The sequence below is a fragment of the Gordionus sp. m RMFG-2023 genome, chromosome 2 (genome assembly GCF_954871325.1).
Source record: "Gordionus sp. m RMFG-2023 chromosome 2, tfGorSpeb1-WG-v2, whole genome shotgun sequence".
In the NCBI taxonomy this organism is placed as follows: Eukaryota; Metazoa; Nematomorpha; class Gordioida; order Chordodea; family Parachordodidae; genus Gordionus; species Gordionus sp. m RMFG-2023.
In genome coordinates this window covers 61,199,873-61,219,911 of record NC_088776.1, presented here as the reverse complement: position 1 = coordinate 61,219,911, position 20,039 = coordinate 61,199,873, and the positions used below count along the sequence as shown (strand labels likewise).

Below are 20,039 nucleotides of genomic sequence, written 5' to 3'. Positions count from 1 at the left end.
TAAAAGTGATCAGTATATATATTATCTATTTATATCAGTAAAATAAATTGATATTTAAATTAAACTATTAAAATGTTTGCCTTTGATTAATCAAATAAACATTTACTTCAATATTGTGACTGGAAACTAAAATTTGCTAATAACAATTTCATCTATTTATATTAAATTACTTATCTATATTGCTATAACAGATTAATTAGGAAGGAATTTCATCTTACAAGATATATATTTATGAGCTTAACAAGTGCTGCATATATATGAAATACGATTTGTAGAACATCCTAAAGAATTTGATAAATAGATTTTAATTATATAATATATTAATTCTTTCGGCATCTTTATAGCAGCTAGAATCAGCACGCAAGTATCTAGCGTTTTGAGAATATGATCAGAATCCGAGCTATATCATTCATATTTTTATTTAAAAACATCAATGATTCTCAACATTAAATAAGTGTTTTCGTAGAAAAGTGTTCATTTCACAATTTGTGAAATATTTCCCAAATTAATGCCCTCTCGAGGCTTTATGGCGTGTGGTGCTCATGCAGATAGAAGAATTAAGAAGGAAAGGATATTAAGTTGGAAAAAGTAGAAAGCAGGAAGGAAAATGTCACTCCTATTAATGTTGAAGGCGTATTCACTTGCAGATTACCTTATCTTCATTTACTAGAATTGACATAAATTCCATGGGAATGGGATATAATATCACAATCTCCTTTAATTGCAAAGCCCAGTTGGTGGGGAGAAAAGGCGACGAGGTCAACGTTAATCCTTTAGATGACTATCTTTGCCACTACCCTTTTAAAGGAAATAACAACAACGATAGGACGAATTCCACCATCTGGGTTTGTTAAGGCAACTATAAAGAAGGAGAGTAGGTGTAAGGATTCAGGTAAATTATATTGAAAAATAAATCGTTTAAAAATTATTGACTACTTTGCGATCCTTATTGTATTGCAACAGTATGATTATATTTAGTGTTGTTAAAAGGTTACTTTTGAAACTTAACTAATTACATTCATACAAATTTATTTATATAAAAATATAGTTACAACTGAAAACAAGAGAATAGAATATATTTACACCAAAATAAAAATAACTTAATATCATATATATATATATGCATGCACCGATTATTTTTATAAGTAAATTTATATTTGCCTTTTAATAATAAACTATTTTAAAAAATTTTGGTCTAAAGGACGCTTTTTCCTCTTCAAATAAGCTTCCTTAGAGTGAGAAAACATTCTACGGGAGCAACTTGGCGTGAGGACAACCTTATATTTAATAAGATGATGTGATCATTTAATTTCTCTTCAAATAAGCTTCCCTAGAGTGAGAAAACATTCTACGGGAGCAACTTGGCGTGAGGACAACCTTATATTTAATAAAATGATGTGATCATTTAATTTCTTTTTAAATGGTTCAGATGATGGCCCAGTTTATTTTATTCTACAAAGGTTGGCATTTTCACATGGCAACGTTATATGCTTTCTTATAATTATATAAAAAGATTTTTTTTGGCATCTTGAGTTGCTACTAAGTATAATGTATGATAAGAACATGATCATTCCCCGGGATTGTAGAAAAAGTTGTTTTAATTAAGTTGTTTAAAATTAATTAATAATTCTATATAATATTTAGCTAAAAAAAATCTTGTTAAGATGTACATCTAACTAAAATTTAGTAAAATTATTTAAAATTATTATATGGGAATAATCTTACAAAGATGTGTTCCCATAGCTTTGCCGTGGATGACTCAGATGCTGAAATATACCTTATTTTTTCAAAGGCATAGGAGTTGTGTTAGTAAACGGCACGATTTGTGTCGACTTTTAAAAACGGCACGATTAGGATCTACTCCAAAATAATATTATGTAAGCCTCGATACTTCAAAACAGAGGTCCAAACCTTTCTGCCAAGTATGCGCAAAATCTTTAGGCTATTGTTTTAGCTAAATTCTTAGACCTAAATTGAGCCGTTTAACAATACAACACAGGAAACATTTACGGTAATATTGCCTGTACTACCAGTCTTCTCTATGTGAAATTCAAAATATTTTTTGATTGACTAAGGTATTTAAACATCTAAGTCTGTTGTTTTGCTTTTGGAAATGGATGGTACAATTTCTATTTCATATTTTGAGTCATTTGAATGTCATCCTAGAATTCATATTAAATTCTGTAAATAGGAGTGACAAAATGAAATCCCCCCTTCGAAAATTTGTCATCATATATATTATTTTAAGACCCCCCCCCCTCTCCTCCCCAAAATATATTCAATATATCACACTATAAGCAAGAATTCTAAAAATAAGTAAAAGTTAATAATTTAAATAACCACCATAATTCAAAATTTTTTTAAAAAAAGTAGAAAGCAAAATTATAAAATATAACCTCAATAAAATTTATGGGGCAACACCCACATAATAGTACTTTCCCCCTACCAAAATCCAGTGTATCTGTCTGATTCATTTATCAATATTAACTATATAAAAAAGGCCTGTATATAGAATCGGATATTTGATAAAAATTTTAAATTTATAAGTTTAATATAAAATAATTTAATGAATATTTTAAAGTAACTAGTTACATTTAGCAGTTACATTCCAAAAAATATAACTAGTTACAGTTACTAGTTATAATTTTCCAATTTTTTTTTTAAATGTAATTAGTTATCGTTATCAGTAACTAGTTAGTAAATAGTCACTTTAACAACACTAATTTAATATTCTTCAAAACTAGCAATGTCGTTTCATTATTTGATTTTTTTTAAAAATCAAACCGTTACTATAAAAAATGAACGAATAAATTGTTTTTCATTGATATATTACACAAATCCCAAAATTCAAATGAATTAATAATTAGAATTTTTTTAAATATATGTCATGATTAATCTATAAATTTAAGGACAATTTATTGATGGTAATTGTTTTTCAAGTTTTTATTTTAATATCACATATCTCTGCTTTTGCTCTACTGAACGTTAAATGGGATATGACAATATTTTATAAACAAGATTTTAATCATTGAAAATGGTTTTCTTTTCTAAAGATATTTTTTTCTCTCTAAGAATTTTGAAATTATATCATCTTAATCATTCATCACATATATCTTCCTCACTAAAAATTTCTTTCGGGAATGAGTTTTGGCATTCATTTCCTCCAAATTTCTTAATTTATCAATATTTCCCTCAAAAAACACCCAAATACTCTTTTTTTTATCATTTGGTCTTTAAGAAAATGATATAGATAATTCACATATTATGCTCACTAATGTAATTCATGACTTCCTCTGAAAGAAAATGAAAACTGATATTTTAATATTATATAATTTTTCCATATAAATATTAGACCTAAACAATAAACAGTAATAAAACAAAAATGATTAATAATTCTTAACATGTTAATTAATTATGCCTTTATATTAACAATTTATATCATTATAAACATAAAAAAAAAAAAATAATAAAAGATAAAGTAACGAAATAACGTGTTACTTTAATATCTTTCGAATAACGCCGTTACCCTATAAAAAAAGTAAAGCCGTTTATTTTACCAGCATTATTTAAGATGTGGTAAAAAAAAGCGTTTTAAAATATTATTTGGCTTTAGCATTAGCAATAACATTTTATATTGCGATTTTCTTTAAAATTTATAAATATTTTTCTCAAAGGTTAAATTTTCCGTGTACCTAACCTACTTCAAAGCTCTGAAATACCACATCTTTGCCCTTGTCATGTTTCTGTACGGCCTTTACTACGCACTTTCGGCTGCCGGGAATTTTTGGCTAAGTCGATGGAGCGATGATAAATTCGTTATGATTAACGGCACTGCTTATCAAGACATTCCTCTTAGGAATAAACGATTGGGAGTTTACGCCCTGTATGGACTTTTACAAGGTTTTATTGTAAGAAAAAACAAAGTAGGGGGCAAGGACGATTTCCAAAATTTTATAATAAATATAGCCACCCCCTATTTTCAGAAATAAATTCGCTCCTTGATTTTTTCTAATTGTTTTTTATGAGATATTTGTTTCGTCATAGTGATCGCAAGATTTCATGTAAATCCCTGCAAATAAAAAAAAAGGGACATTCGGTTTTAAGAAATATTTGATGCATCAATAAAACATTAAATCACGAGCAATAGATAATTTTCAAAATAAGTGCACTTTAAAATTAGGCATCGCAATAATGGCAAGCACTGTGGTGGTAGCCATGTCAATGGTATATGCTTCCAGGTCTCTACACCAGAAATTACTCAGGAACATTCTTCATTCACCTATGACATTTTTCGATAGTACCCCTCTTGGGAGGATAGTTAATAGGTATACTTTTTATTACTTTATGACAATAATTATCTTGATAAAATGATAAGAGAATGTTTATATGAATAAATATTTCTAACTACCGGAGAAGTTCATTTTATATGTAATATGTGTATATATAAATTGTGAAAAAAAAATCTAATAGAACACTATAAAAGATTTTAATTTATAAAATTAAATCAGATTTGCCAGAGATATGGACACTTTAGACAATGGCCTTCCTTCTAACATACGGTCATGGATCACCACTTTTTACAGCATACTCACTACATTATTAGTCATATGCATGAGCACCCCCATGTTTTTGATTGGGGTCGTGCCCATTGCCATCATATACTTCTTCATTTTGGTATGTATACAACTTTATCATATTTAATTTAACTATTCATTCATACTTTGTTTTAAATTTTTTGAAATATTAATTTTAACCCCCCCCCCTCCCATCCCATTTCTCTCACCGTATTTTATATTGATTCATAGTTGAAAACAATTATTGCAGTGTATAACTAAAAAATTTAAGCCAACCTCACCTTATGCCACATCGTTTAAAAATATGATTACTTTAAAACGAAATTAATTATTTAAATGTATCAAATATTATGGTTAGAATTAGGAGGATCTTGTGATTTTTCCCCATTTTATATTACGATTTTCAATATAATTTCACAAAATTCTTAGTCTTACTCTTTGCACAAAATACAAGCAAGGATATTTTGCCAACCTAAATCACTTAATGTTTATAAGACGTGACTAATGTTAGACTAAACTAACGCCTCATTATTCTAATTTGAAACATTCATAGAATATTTTCTGTTTAAATTACTTATCTAAAACCTTAGAGTCATCTAAATTGGAAATTTTTTTTAAATCTAAGGCCTGACCTGTCTCTTTGTTGCATCTAATTTGAAACATTCATAGAATATTTTCTGTTTAAATTATTTTGTTGGACTAAACTAACGCCTCATTATTCTAATTTGAAACATTCATAGAATATTTTCTGTTTAAATTATTTATCTAAAACCCGAGAGGCATCTAAATTGGAAATTTTTTTTAAACCTAAGGCCTGACCTGGCCCTTTGTTGCAAATAGTTTCAAGGGTAATTAGCAGAGTTGTTAAAAGATACTTTTTAAATGGATCTAGATACAGATACATCGTCTAAAATAATATCTAGATACAGATATTTTAATCAAAAATCTATCTAGATACAGATACAGATACCATATTTTTATATCTAGATACTTGTATCTAGATACTTTAACAACTCTGGTAATTAGAACCGAATGAGTTTTCAACAATTTAAATTTATTTCAAAAAATATGTCCCTAGTTTGTTAGAAATAAATAATATTTCGACCCGGCTCGATTTTTAAATCATATTATTTTACGGAGGTTTAATAGGAGCTATCTCTTTTATTTATCGTTATGTATATAAATAATAAGAAATTTTACATCCCTACATCTCGCCAGCTCAAGCGGTTAGAGTCCATATCCAGATCTCCCATATATTCCCATTTTCAGGAAACTCTGCTTGGGGCTTCGACTATACGAGCTTTTGGGGTGACAGATAAATTTTTAACCGAATCGTACAGACTTGTTGACGAATATCAAATGTGTTCTTATCCAAGTTTGGTTTCTAATAGGTAATGAAATGATCTTCTTCCCCCCTTTATTTTTAAAGCATTGATTCATTATGATATTGTAATAAAATATAATTTTATTAACACCGTTATAATAAATTGTAAAATTAGAAAAACTCGGCTTTCATTCAATTTTATTTTTCTTATAACTTTTAATTAGGGCTGTGCCGATCCACGTATTTTTCACCGATCTGATCCGATATTTTTCAATATTGCTTCAAAACCGATCCGATATTTATACTGATTTTTAATCATCCCGTTTGAACCAAATGTAATTAAGAGATCAATATTTTTTATGCACGAATTATGAATTTAATTAAATTTTTTATTTCTACAACTAAGACTATAATTAAAAAATATATATTTAATAATATATAAAATTATTATATTAGATTTTTTTGATAAATATGAGAGCCTCCAGATTTTCTGGGAATAAGCTTCTACGATATGGACTATCTATATCTCCTGCCGTACTGAAGGCAGACTCAGATGATTCTGCAGATAACGCATTTTGCAAAATTATCTGTCTTTTGTAAAATATTTGCATAATTCAGATACCATATTTAAAAAAATTTTAAAGTATAAATAAAAAAAATTGGCGTTATTTAAAAAGATTTAAAACAAATAAAACCTTGGGCGTTCCTTTCTATTTTTATAAAAAAAACTTTTAAAATACTATAAATCTATTTTTAAAAAATAATAAAATTTTAAAAAATTATTTAGAAAATATTATAATTGTAAAATAAAATAAATAACAAAAAAAAGAAAAGTAGAAAGATCGGATCGGTTTTTTACAGGTACCCGATCCGATATTTAATATCGGCACAGCCCTACTTTTAATTTATAAATATATCTAATATATATAATCTCCATAATCATAACACGATCTTTTTCGTATCTCCCTAATGTATTTTAAATTTAAGGAGACTATATAGTGTAATGTTAATTTTTTACTCTCTACGAGAAACGAACTAGAGCCTCCCGTTTCAAAGGCTTCTGCTTTACCGCATGCACCAACTTGAATATAAATAAATTTAAAATATTAATTATATATATATTGAAGTTTCACGCAATTAATTATATAGATGTTGAAGGGTGATTATTTAGTTTTTGTGTATGGTATTAAATATACTTTATTAATAAATTTTATATAAATATTAAAATTTAAGAGTAAAAGAGGTTAAATTGTTGCAATGTATACTGTGAGAATGTATTAGAAACTTAAAAATGTGATGGAAATCATATTGAATAAAATTTAAAATAGTGGTGCTTTAAGATTTTTGAATTTTAAATATGGGTTATAGATTGGTCTGAATTTTTTTTTGCAGACATAGGCCTGATCAAAAAACCATGGGTTGAAGGGTAATTATTTAGTTTGTTGGTATTAAATATACTTTATTAATTAATAAATTTTATATAAATATTAAAATTTAAGAGTAAAAAAGGTAAAATTGTTGCAATTTATATGTATTAGAAATATCAAAATTTAAAAATGTGACAGATTTAATTCTTATAAACCCCTTACATCAGACCTATTTTTCTGGATCAAAATAAATTATTTGGGTTTTCCTGGGCTTGGGAAATATTTTTCACCATTAATATGGACTTGGACATACCTTGAGAAACATTCATAATTATTATAGTTCAAGATTCCTGTAAATTTTTTAATTTTAAACATGGGCAAGAAATTGGCCTAAAAATTTCTTTTGAAGACATGGCAAGGCCTGATCAAAAAACAAGGCCCATCTGATTGTATTTTTAAATGCATTGTGACTTTTTATATATTTTATTTCAGTCCTCAACTATCAAAATTATTATGGTCTTTTGTGGGTTTGAGAAAACCTATTGCGAGGACCTGGCTTGGGAATTTTTTTAATATTAGGCATAGGTGTAATATTTAACACAGGATATTTATATGGCCCTCAGGTAAAATGTAATTTAAATATATTTTTATTCAAAAAAATAGTATTCACTTTTAGTCTTAATGGGTTGGCCTTGTTTGGGGTGAGCTGGGTTAAAATAGACTAAAAAATAGATATGGTTTTTTAGAGATTTACCTATCTCCAGGCTTGGAAAAAAAATTTAAATTACTATCGGTTGGCCAGGTTTGAGAAAAGTTTTTTATATAATAATTATGGGTTGGGCTGGGCTTGGAAAATATTTTTATAAATTATATTGGGCTGGACTTGAGAAAAATTTTTCAATATTATTATGAGCTTGGACGCTTGAGAATTTTTTTATTATTAATTATAGGTCAGACATTGGCCCAAAACAAATTTTTTTGCAGGCCTGGGCTTGACCTGATCAAAAAACCAATCTGAATTTTGATTGTATTTTTAAATTCATTATGATTATTTAATTATTTTATTTCAGTTCTTAACTACCAAAATTATTATGATCTTTCATTGGGCTTGGAAGAAATTTTCATAATTATTATGGCTTTGGACTTTGCCTGGGAATTTTTTTTAATATTAAATATTAGGTATAAGTAATCAGTAACATTTAACAAATAATATTGGTATTATCAAGTAAATGTGTTTCAATTTATTTTTACTCAAACCATAGCACTTAGTTTTAATGGATTAAACCTGGCCTGAAGAGACGAGGGGGGTAAGAAGAATAAAAATTGGATATTGTTTTCAAATAACAGGTAACATGCATAAAAGTAAGAAGAAAATTATCATTCCCCGTCATTTTTGACGGGCTATCTACTAGTATTATAATAATCTTTCATTTTGTATATGAAATATATTTATTCGTATATCATGTCAACTTAATCCAATTTAGGCTCATTTTGAATTAATATTTTTTATCGAATTCTTAATTGACCATTTTTTCTATATTTGAAGAGAAGAAACTTGTTCCTACGGTAGTGTTGTTAAACGGCTCGTTTTTGAGCAGATTTTTAAAAACGGCTAACTCAACATTTCATCTAGAATAATATTACGCAAGCCTGAAGATTTTGTCTGCGGAAGGAACAACGGTTTGGACATCTATTAGCCAAATCTCGAGGCTTTAGGCAATATATTCCTGGCGAAAATATTGAGTTAGCCGTTTTTAAAAATCTGCCCAAAACGAGAAAATCTGCTCTCTAAACGATATAAATATAAATATAAATTTACAACAATAATATTATTATTATTCCAAAAATACGCAAGATGGCTAGCAGTCCGGCTTGAGTTTATAGGCAGTTTTATAGTATTTTTGGCCGCACTAACAATCGCTTTGAACAGAGATAATATTAAGGCCGGAGAAGCTGGACTAGCCATAAGCTACGCTCTTAGTGTAACCCAAACCCTTAATTGGCTAGTCAGGGTGACCTGCGATTTGGAAACTGATATAGTCGCTGTGGAGAGGGTCACTGAATACTCATACACCCCTACAGAGGTTTTATTTTATAAAATGTTATAGAAGAGTATAATAGCTCTAAAAAAAATAGGTTTAAAAATTATAGGAATATATATATATAACAATATATATTATAGGAAATTGGTTATATAAGATAAGAATGAGAAGTAAAGAAAGACAAAGAAAAAAATTCAGAGCGTGTCTAGTCACCCTTTAACATTACTGGATCTAGATTTTAGGAAAGGAATTATCTTAACTAATACAATTACCTTCTCTTACCATTGTCCCCTGTGATAGGTAAGTAATAATATGAATGAACCCATTGGAATCTGAACGAAAATTTAAATCGGATTTATTTGTCAGGAAAGTACACAAGACATTGAAGATCACTAAAGAAAAATTAATAAATATCACTTCATTAACGAACCAAAACAAACATATATAACAGGCCCCCTGGATAATTCCTGACCATCGACCCCCTGCTGATTGGCCTTCCAGAGGCTCCTTAAAATTTTCTCATTATACCATGCGATATCGCTCGGCCGCGCAGATCGCTTCTCTCCCTCCCCCTGCACTGGACGATGTGTCTTTTCAAGTACAGGGCGAATCCAAAGTAGGAATCGTGGGTCGCACTGGGGCCGGGAAATCTAGCCTTACGGTAGCCCTGTTTCGTATTATGGAGTCCGATGATTCCATAAATTTAAATGAAAACGAAATTTCCGGGGCTCATAAAACATTCTCCAAAATATCTAGGATATACATAGACGGAATCGATATCAGTCAGCTCGGGCTACACGATATTCGGAGTCGTATTACTATCATACCTCAGGTATATCTTATTTTAAACTCAAATTATACATACATAATAATACGATGATAAGGTTATATTGGGTAAGTTATTTATGAATTTTATATATATTGATTTTGTCATATAATAAGGTAAATTATTTTTGTACATACAAAATATACTATACCTGTGCTAGTAACGAATATTCGATAAATATTGATTTAACATATTTGAAAAGTATTTTTTTTTGTTATTCTTCTTATTATAAATTTTAATATTTTCGTATAAAATTTTGAGTTGATAATTAATTTTATACACCAAAAAGTGAACTACTACTTGATCAGGCACGAATTATATTTTAGAATAAATTCTATTCCTTTATCAAAGTTTTGTAATTTACTTTAAAAAAACAATTTATGGCTAATTTTTAAATACCATTTTCCAGAAATGGAAGCTTAACATGCATTTTTGTAACCAGATTTGGCTGGCTTATTTTGAACTATTTAATATATGTTATATTATAAATTATTTTCTCATCTATACTAAAAAAAATGACTATAAAGGATCCAGTGCTTTTTTCTGGCACTCTGCGCTTTAACTTGGACCCTTTCAACGAAAAAACGGACATCGAAATATGGGAAAGTTTGAGAAACGCTCACCTACACACTTTTGTATCTAGTTTACCTCTGGGAATTGACCACGAGATTGCAGAATACGGGGAAAATTTGAGGTTTTTTTTTGAAACCTATAGTTGGGAAATGGTTAAGTTATAACCACTTTTGCCTAAAACCATAGCTTATAAAAAGTAATTAAAGAAATTTGCTCTAATCACAAAACACGACTGACTTAATATAGGCAATTTAAATGATTACAATTAATAGCCATAGGCAGTTTTTAAATCGCTGTGGCGAATAATTTTTTTTAAAATTAGTGAATAAAAGAAAATTATAAAATTAAAATACAGTGTTTCATATTTTTTTGAATTTAATTGTAAATAAAATTATTATAATAACATATTAATATTATTTAACAATTTTTAAAAATTGAATAATTTTATTTGCAAACAAATTAAAAAATATGGAAGAATCTGCTCATTGATTTAAAGGAAATAACTAAAAAAAAACTATTAGCCAGAGATATTCACGTCAATTGTAATAATTTAAATTGGCTATTATTACAACTATTCAGACAATTCTTGTTGGCGAATAGTCGGTTAAACGTGGCCGATTCCTCATCTATACCTAGAGGAGACAAATTTTTTCTACCTAATTCTTGGGATAACTCTACATAACCTGTCTAAAAAAGTTTATAAAATTTCCATTCAAACATAATATTTTATCCACTTAACCCCGACATACAATAATCTAAATTGATTGCTTATGCATAATCTGAAAATATCTTTTTATTGTGAATTTTTATTCTTATAATCCATCGTCGATTATTCACCTTAGCATTATATATCTTTTGGGTTCGTCCCTTTAAATAAATAAACACAATGAATAAGTCCAAGAATAACGTTGCCATTTTTTTAAAATTTAGAATAAATAAAAATAGATTATTAACAAAATTCTCTTTTGGCCTCATTCATTTCTCTTCACGTTTTCTCTCTACAACCTTTAGCAACTTCGTAAATCCATCCATTTAAAATACAACATTATTTTTTTATTAAGAGAGTCATGTGCCACTCTTATTTTTATTTCTTGTAATCAGGGTTTCGAACCGAACCGCCAAACCGGAATGAACTATAATTAATTTTAAATTATTAACCTAAATTTGAAATTTTAATTTTCCTTGGGGGCATTTTTTAAATTGGTCATTTCTTTTCGAATTAAATATTTTTATATTATCAACATTATATATCAATTAATACCATGTTTATTTTTTTTCTTCTTTAAATACTTAATTTATTAGAGATTAGGTTATCTGTCAATTAGATAAGATATCTTAAAATCACGCATAATTATTCTTGGCTAAATTATTTATATATATAAGTTATTAAGCTTTTATAATAATACTTGCTAAAAATTTAGTAAAAAATTAAATAATTCTACTATTAATAACTAACATCTAATAGAAATCAAGTACTATTTACATTCATTTTTGTATTATATGCTTTATTTTTTATCTCATTATAAAAACTTAGATAATAGAATTTAAATGACAATAAATAAAATGGTCAGCAATATTTTAATGATATATTTATAATCATATTGTTTTTTTAAATTCAGAATTCTAATATTCATTTAAGTCATTATAAAACATTTATTATTAAAATAATATTTTTAACATTTGAAGAAAGAGAGATCGCCAGAAAACATCTTTGTAAAACTTGGAACTTGATACAATGTCTTAATAATCAGAATATTGAAATTCTAAATACTATGCCTACATGTTCGCATTCGAAAGATAATTTAGATGATGATTTTGAAGATTTCGCATGAAAGTCTTAATAAGTGGCATAGAAAATTATAATAAATAAGAAATAGAATATGACATTTGATAATATAGAGAGAGATTTGAAAAAGATACTAATCTTTTGAATTATTGGGAAAATAATAATAGTATGCCAGAACTTTATAATAGCTATAACTGTGCTAGCAGTTCCAGTTACGCAGGTATCCGTAGAAAGAGTATTTTCTAGCCTTAAGTTTATACTCTTCTGCGCATAGAACTAAATTAAATCCTGAAATATTATAAAATATTTTAGTTATCCGTTAGTATACATTTTATTATATTTATGCGTTATTTTATTCATCATTGTATTTACGCATGTTTGTTTTTATCTTATTTATGAAATAAAAAAAATTAATTTGTCTAGTTTAAAAATATTATATATGTATATATATATATAATTAATGAAAAGGATATCGATATATATATATATTTAAAATTCATTATTTAATACAAATACATCAATTAATTTTGGCCGGAATATTTAGTCTCATTTAAAATTAATAAATTAATGAAACTTTATAAAAATAATGATCATATTCCATAAAATTATCCATATTATATTTATGTTATTATAAATATGTATTAGATTTATTAAAATGTAAAAAAATGTGTTTGGTTTTTTTTTGTATATTAAATTTTAATGTTTTATTATTTTATATATTTTATTATACATATTCCATTTTAAATATAAATTTATCTTGATTTTATAAATGTATAAGTAAAAAAGATATTATATTTAATACTTTCATATAAACTATCAATATACAATATTTTATATATTAGTAATAAGGAGAAAAAAACAAAACGAGAGGGGGGCAGTAAAAAGTATTGAGTTAAAACGGATCATCTTGTGGAATGAAACTACCTATGAATCTAATATAATTTGCCCGTGTATCGCTATGACGAATTTTTGACTTAAGAAGAAGCCTTTGCGGGGTTCACCGGTTAGTTGACGAATGTGAGAGCCAAGTTCCTTGAAAAAAGAAAAGGCATATTTCTGTGGAGATGATGGGAATGAAATATATTCTTGAGAGTTCAGAATATTTCGCTATTTTGAGTGACTACTCAAGAATATTAAAAGTTTGGTTTGATGGAGCAAGTGGATCAATACATAAGTAGTCCCAGACCAAGAATTGACCGCGTTTCCAAGGAATATGAGAAATCCCGTCAGGCCGTTTCCCATCAGATCTGAAAAGACCGGAGGGTTCAAGAGTAGAGGGGATTTGAGAAGATCTCAGAGCTCTAAGGATGATTGAATTTCATAGAATATGTCTAACGATTCGACCTTTACACGAGCGACAGTGAAGACGATGTCTACCATTACCCAAAACGGCAGAACTGCAACCTGAACATGTGTGGGGATGGGTAATTAGACAATTCAATCAAATGCCGATCGCTTGAGCAAGCTCGTTTTGGTTTAGTTGTAATTGCAGATAAACAGAATAGCTTCAAGAAATTCATGTCCTGAACCATTAAGCAGTGAGGAGAATAAGGGACGGTTAGAGAATTGCATTCTGGAAAGGAGTGATTCAACGCAGAATGCAATAATAGGCCTATCCCAGTCCTTCTACTTATTCGATTCAGGAAGAGGGTGATGCACAATAATTCGAGTCTTTCATTCGATGCATCATTATAAAACGAGTCGGGTTTTAAAGAATTAGAATTTACTATGTTTTTAGTTAAAAGACAACTGGATATGAAGGTTGTTAAGACGAGATCAGACGGAGATCTGAAACCGAAACCTCCCATCTTAGTGGGTAAAGAGGCTTGTGTCCATGCTATTTCATCAAATTTAAAATTTAGAATATTTTCGATAAGGACTTTGATCCCATTTTCATAAACTCCAAGAGGAATGGGGAATTTAAATATATGGCGGTTGAACGAAGTTCGTAAAGAATATGGGGAATGAAAGAAATTTTCACAAGGAAAAAGGCTTTATGAGAGGGAAGTAGGGAGAATAAATCTGCCAGCTCAAATAAAGTATCTAGAGTAGACTGAAGGAAGGAACATATAAGTTACCATCAACAGGGGCTCCCAAATGATGAAGTTCATCAAGGGTCGTTAGTTTGAATTTATTTGAATTAGGTTCGATAGTATTGATAGGGGGATAAATTCTGATTTCTCTGGATTAATGGAGAGTCCGATAGCAGATCCGGCCTCCTTGATGATATTCACGGCTTTATTGACCTCAACATTGGATCCTCCAAGGATACCATCATCAATCTAACAAGAATGCAAGGATAAAGAGCAGACCGAATTAATGGATTTAATGATGCCATTAATACCTAAACAAAAGAATAGGGAACCTAGAGGGTCTCCCTGTTGAATGCCCTCAATGGATGGAATTTTAAAGGTATCAAACTGAAGAGTGGAGGGCTGTTGATAAGACGAATAAAAGAACTTAGTGTAACTGGGAAAAAGATTACTCGAGGAAGTCAGGAAAGAGTTCCGGGAGAGTGTGTTGTAAGCATTAGAGAAGTCAATTTTAATTAAGGATTCATTAGAGGGTAAATTTTCAAGATATAATCTAGTCATATGTACCACCGCTTCACTGCCACCAGGGATCCCAACACCTAGTTGGAAGGGGCTTAAGAGACGTGAAGAATCATGCATAATTCGAGATGATATCATCTTGGCAACTAAACGACGAAAGGTAGAACCAATGGCAATAGGTCTGATATCATTATTAGGTTTTTGAAGTGCGATTAGCCTAGCACCAAAGAGGATAGGTGAAACAAAATTTGGAACATCACCGTTTAAAATTTTGTTGCAGAAGTTTGTTAATTTGGAAAGAACGGATGTTTGTGAGCATGTAGAGGGGGGAAGTGATGTCCTGGAGAAAGATGGGACCTATGCCATCGAGACCATGAGCAGAATCGCGATGAAAGGAAAGAATAGCTTTCCTCACTTCTTCTGAAGTAAAAAGAGGCACAAGTTTAGAGATGTTGAGGGGAAAGTGGGATAATGTTAGCTGCGGGCTGTTTTATATTTACTAAGTTTAATAAAAATAGCTATTAGATTATCATGGTTATAAGAAATTATAAATTAAAAAGCTTTTTATCTAAAATTAATATTATATACATGGTTAATGATTAATTTTTTTTTAAAATCAAATTTATAAAAACCGGACAAACCGAAAAGAACCGTTATAAATTATGAACCGAACCGATACGAATTTTTTTTAAATAACCGAAATGGAACAAAACCTTTATAAAATTTTAACCTAAAAACATAAAACCCTGCTTGTAATATATTCTTAATCACCTTTTACAGACCGGTCAGGATTTTGAGTTGAGTCGAATATCGCATATTCACCATTAGACCCATACCCCGTCACATTTTACCTGGCCCACAAATTTTAACTAAAAAATATAAAATAAACCTATTTGTTAAGTTAAGCGAAAAATCACTGCTCCTTATTGCATTAAAATTCTAAGTTATTTTATTTTGATAAAAGAAGAGAAATCATGTTTTATTATTATTTTAAAAATGATGATTTTTTTTTTCAAATTTAGGGCCGATAACCAAATTAATTTTGAAAAATGCAGGCCCATCTAGCTTCCAACTCATGATTTTGGAAATTTTATATAAAGATTCAATTTAGTTGATCATTTTTTTTAAAAAAAAGTTTGGGTCAACGACAGCTCGTTTGTTTGGCCCGGGCCTTGCTGAGAAAATCTAAAATTCTCGTTCTGGACGAAGCAACGGCAGCTGTGGACGTGGAAACGGATGAGCTCATTCAAAAGACTATTGCTGAAAAGTTTTCTCTCTGCACGGTCCTGACCATAGCTCACAGACTAAATACCGTCATCGATTATGATAAGTAAACAATTTTTTGTATATATTGGTAGTGAAATAAAAGTAGAAACAGAATTATGGTCGATTCAAAATACATGGATATTTATAGCTCGCTATTCAATGCGAATTTATGTAAATATATTATTGAAAACAGAAGAAAATATATTATTGAAAACAGAAGAAAATAAAGAATGGAATGCAGAGTGAGAAGAAAAAGGTTTAGTTTAACAGAATTTAATCTTCAAATTCTCATTTGAAGATATAAGATCAACAAAATTGAAATTTTTTTTAAAGATCATAAATTTGTGATTTCAAACATAAGATTTTTATGCATAAAAATACAAACTATTTACTTATAATTTTTACAAAAGAAATTTGGAATTTTAGGCAAAATTTTATCAAAAATCCTGTTTGACTTTTTCAGAAAAATTTACTTTTTAAAAATTTCCGAGTTTATTAAAGAAAGGGAAAAATTATATGAATTAATATTCTCAGTAAATTATTCTCTAATATTATCTCATCACTCGCTTATTTATCCATTAAACTATTCTAGAATACTAGTGCTTGATCACGGGAAAAACGTGGAGTTCGATATTCCTTCAAATTTATTGCGAAATAAACGTAGCAGATTTTATAGCATGTGTCTAGAAGCTGGTCTCACCAATCGTAGCATTTCCATTAATAATAAACACAGTAATATTAAAGTTGAATAATCACAAGGTGCCACCTAAAATATCTACCACCTCACTTTCCCAAATCATAACTTTTTTACTCTTCGAATTCAGTTCAAAGTTTCTTAAAAATCCCTCTAAATCTTAATGTATTTTTATGTTCCCTAATATCCTTCTAAGTCAAGTTTGAATTTTTTTAACTTGTCATTTTATAAGTTAAATTTTTCCATGTGATATAAGAATTTGTTTTTTAAAAATATTATATTCAATTCACACTCATGCTCTGATTAAAATTTATATGTTTTAAAAATTTATTATTCATTGAATAATTGATATTCAAATAAATGTGATTTTTTTTTTCATTTCTTGACCTCCTTAACATTTTATTTTAGAAATTAGCATTGATAATATCATTATTTTTGTGTAATATAAACCGCATCCATTTTTATAAATATTTCGCACATTAACAAAACATTAAACCCTCACCTTTTTTAAAAAACATTTTGTACAGTGAAGGCCATCTTTCAAGACCTATGAACCTCATACCGAAACCTTATTGATTAACCAACCTCTTTGTTTTAGCCCGGACTATTTAGTACCACGATCTGGATCTTATCCTTCATTAATTTTATATAGGTTACAAATCTTATATCCTCTGGCAAATTGGTCTATTATATTTTAGAAAAAAATGTTCTCAATAATTTTTAAATATGAAGCAAATTTTGATGGAAATTTTATATTGATCTATTTTTAAAACTATTCTTTTGTCATTTATTTTTTAGATATTTATATAAGAAAAGATTATATATGTTAGCGGCAATGTGACTTCAATATATTGTTTAATATATATTTCTTTTTAATATTTATTTTTTTAAAATTTTTTTAAAATATATATTTCTTTTTAATATATATTTTTTTAAAATATATATTTCTTTTTAATATATATATTATTTTAATATATTTTTTTTTTCAATATTTTATTTTTATTTATATTTTTTTTAATATATATTTTGATCGCTAATTTTTTTTATTTTTTGTGTTATAATGATTTTTTTAATAAATTTTTTTAAATATTTTTTTTTGATTGATATTTTTTATTAATATATATTTTTAAAATGATTTTTATATATTTATATTTTACTTTATCTATTATATATCTTTTGATAGTTAATTTTTTAGGTAAAAGTGATAAATCTATTAATCGTTATTTTAAAACATTTTTGAGTTTTTTTAAAATAAATAGGTACAAATACTTTTTGTTTACATGTTAAACTAAAATTTCAGTTAGGATGCACTATGGAAAAGTGATGTCATATTCGTTATTTTTGAACTTTTTTGAGTTTTTTTAAATAAATAGCTAAAAATATGTTTTGTAAACATGTTAAATTAATATTTTAGTGAAAGTGTACTATAGAAAAGTGACAATTGTCATAATCGTTATTTTAAACATTTTTGAGTTTTTTTAAAGTAAATAGTTACAAATACGTTTTGTAAACATGTTAAACTAAAATTTCAGTTAGGATGCACTATGGAAAAGTGACAATTGTCATAATCGTTATTTTTAAACATTTTAGAGTTTTTTTCAAGCAAATAGTAAATATGTTTGGTAAACATGCTAAATTAAAATTTTAGTGAAAGTGTACTATAGAAAAGTGACCAGCTTTTCCTTTGTTACCACGATATTTATTTCTTTTACATAAAGTAAATAAAATACTTAGTCAACTACAGGTTCAATTATTTATTTATATATTTCTTTTCTTTTAATAAGGCAAATATAACAGGTTTCATTCGTTTTTTGTTTAGTTTTATCTCTAATTTTGTAAATTATAACTAGGGGTGTACCGATACCACTTTTTGGAGGCCGATCCGATCCGATATTCCATATCTAATTTTATATTCTGTAAAGATACCAATGGTTATAATTTTTAATATACTTTTTTATTATTATAACACCTATAATTTAACTATACCATAACTTATGTCATTTAAATATATTTATCGTTTATATTCAATTCAATAAAATATTTTTATTGTTAAATCACTTTTATATAATAAGTAACACATTAATTTATACATAATAAGTAATAAACAAATATATATGAAATTTGAAATAAATATTTAAAATAATATTTAACATTAATATATCGAACGGTATCACTAAAAACTGATTCTGAAGAGATTATCGCACACTTTTATAAACAGAATGCGCAAAAAATATAACAATATAGCAGAATGTTTATTAATATTATTAATAAAAATATACGTAAAAATGGATTTCGATTTTATTTATAAAAATAAATTATTTTAGATATAACTCTTTTAAAAAAAATTTTTTTTGTTAAAGACGCCATTTTATATCGGATCGGAAAATTTTACAATAATGGGCGATAACCGATATTTTAAAATGGGTGAAATATCGACCCGATCCGATCCAATAAAAAATATCGGTACATCCCTAATTATAACCGATATTTTAAATATATTTACTTTTAAATTATTGTTTGAGGAGAGGGGGTAGGATGGCCCTGTTTGCTATACCTTCATATATTATACAATTTACAATGAAGTGAGTGGAAGCGTGTGTGTATTGATGTTGTTAGCTCTTGCTACAGATGTGGACAAAAGAAACATTTCGTTCAAATAATATGCAAATGTTCATAAAATATTTAGACATAATAAGCATGTTTTTGATTCTGCATAGCTGTACTATTTTTTCATGTAATAAAAAATTTAATATTACTTTATATTTTCGAATTTTTAGATTGGAAATAAAATTAGTTTTAATAATGGAAGTCTAAAACGTCGCTAAAATTATAATATTAAAGGTACAAAATACGAACTCAAGGCATTATGAAATTCACCTTTATATAACTATTTATTTGGGTAATTGAAGAAATTAGGAATGCAAGTCATAACTAACTTAAAATGAACTAAATTCTTTTTTGAAATGTAAAATTGGGAGATATTCCATTTTAATTTCTTGAAACAAAATATATAAGTAAAAATTTAAATCATTCTG

At 27.7% G+C, this 20,039-nt stretch overlaps 1 protein-coding gene across 1 annotated transcript in view; it reads left to right on the top strand.

Moving 5' to 3' along the window:
* Positions 1 to 17,831, top strand: part of LOC135923134 (multidrug resistance-associated protein 1-like) — a 48,589-nt gene extending 30,758 nt beyond the window's left edge. Inside the window, exons 21-30 of the mRNA XM_065457725.1 lie at positions 3,675 to 3,900; positions 4,181 to 4,325; positions 4,509 to 4,674; positions 5,766 to 5,965; positions 9,121 to 9,349; positions 9,759 to 10,139; positions 10,661 to 10,827; positions 16,180 to 16,374; positions 16,903 to 17,042; positions 17,532 to 17,831. Of these exons, the coding sequence (XP_065313797.1) occupies positions 3,675 to 3,900; positions 4,181 to 4,325; positions 4,509 to 4,674; positions 5,766 to 5,965; positions 9,121 to 9,349; positions 9,759 to 10,139; positions 10,661 to 10,827; positions 16,180 to 16,374; positions 16,903 to 17,042; positions 17,532 to 17,557 (1,875 nt within the window). The 3' untranslated portion in view covers positions 17,558 to 17,831. The remainder of the gene's footprint in view (positions 1 to 3,674; positions 3,901 to 4,180; positions 4,326 to 4,508; positions 4,675 to 5,765; positions 5,966 to 9,120; positions 9,350 to 9,758; positions 10,140 to 10,660; positions 10,828 to 16,179; positions 16,375 to 16,902; positions 17,043 to 17,531) is intronic.
* Positions 17,832 to 20,039: the final 2,208 nt, after the last annotated feature.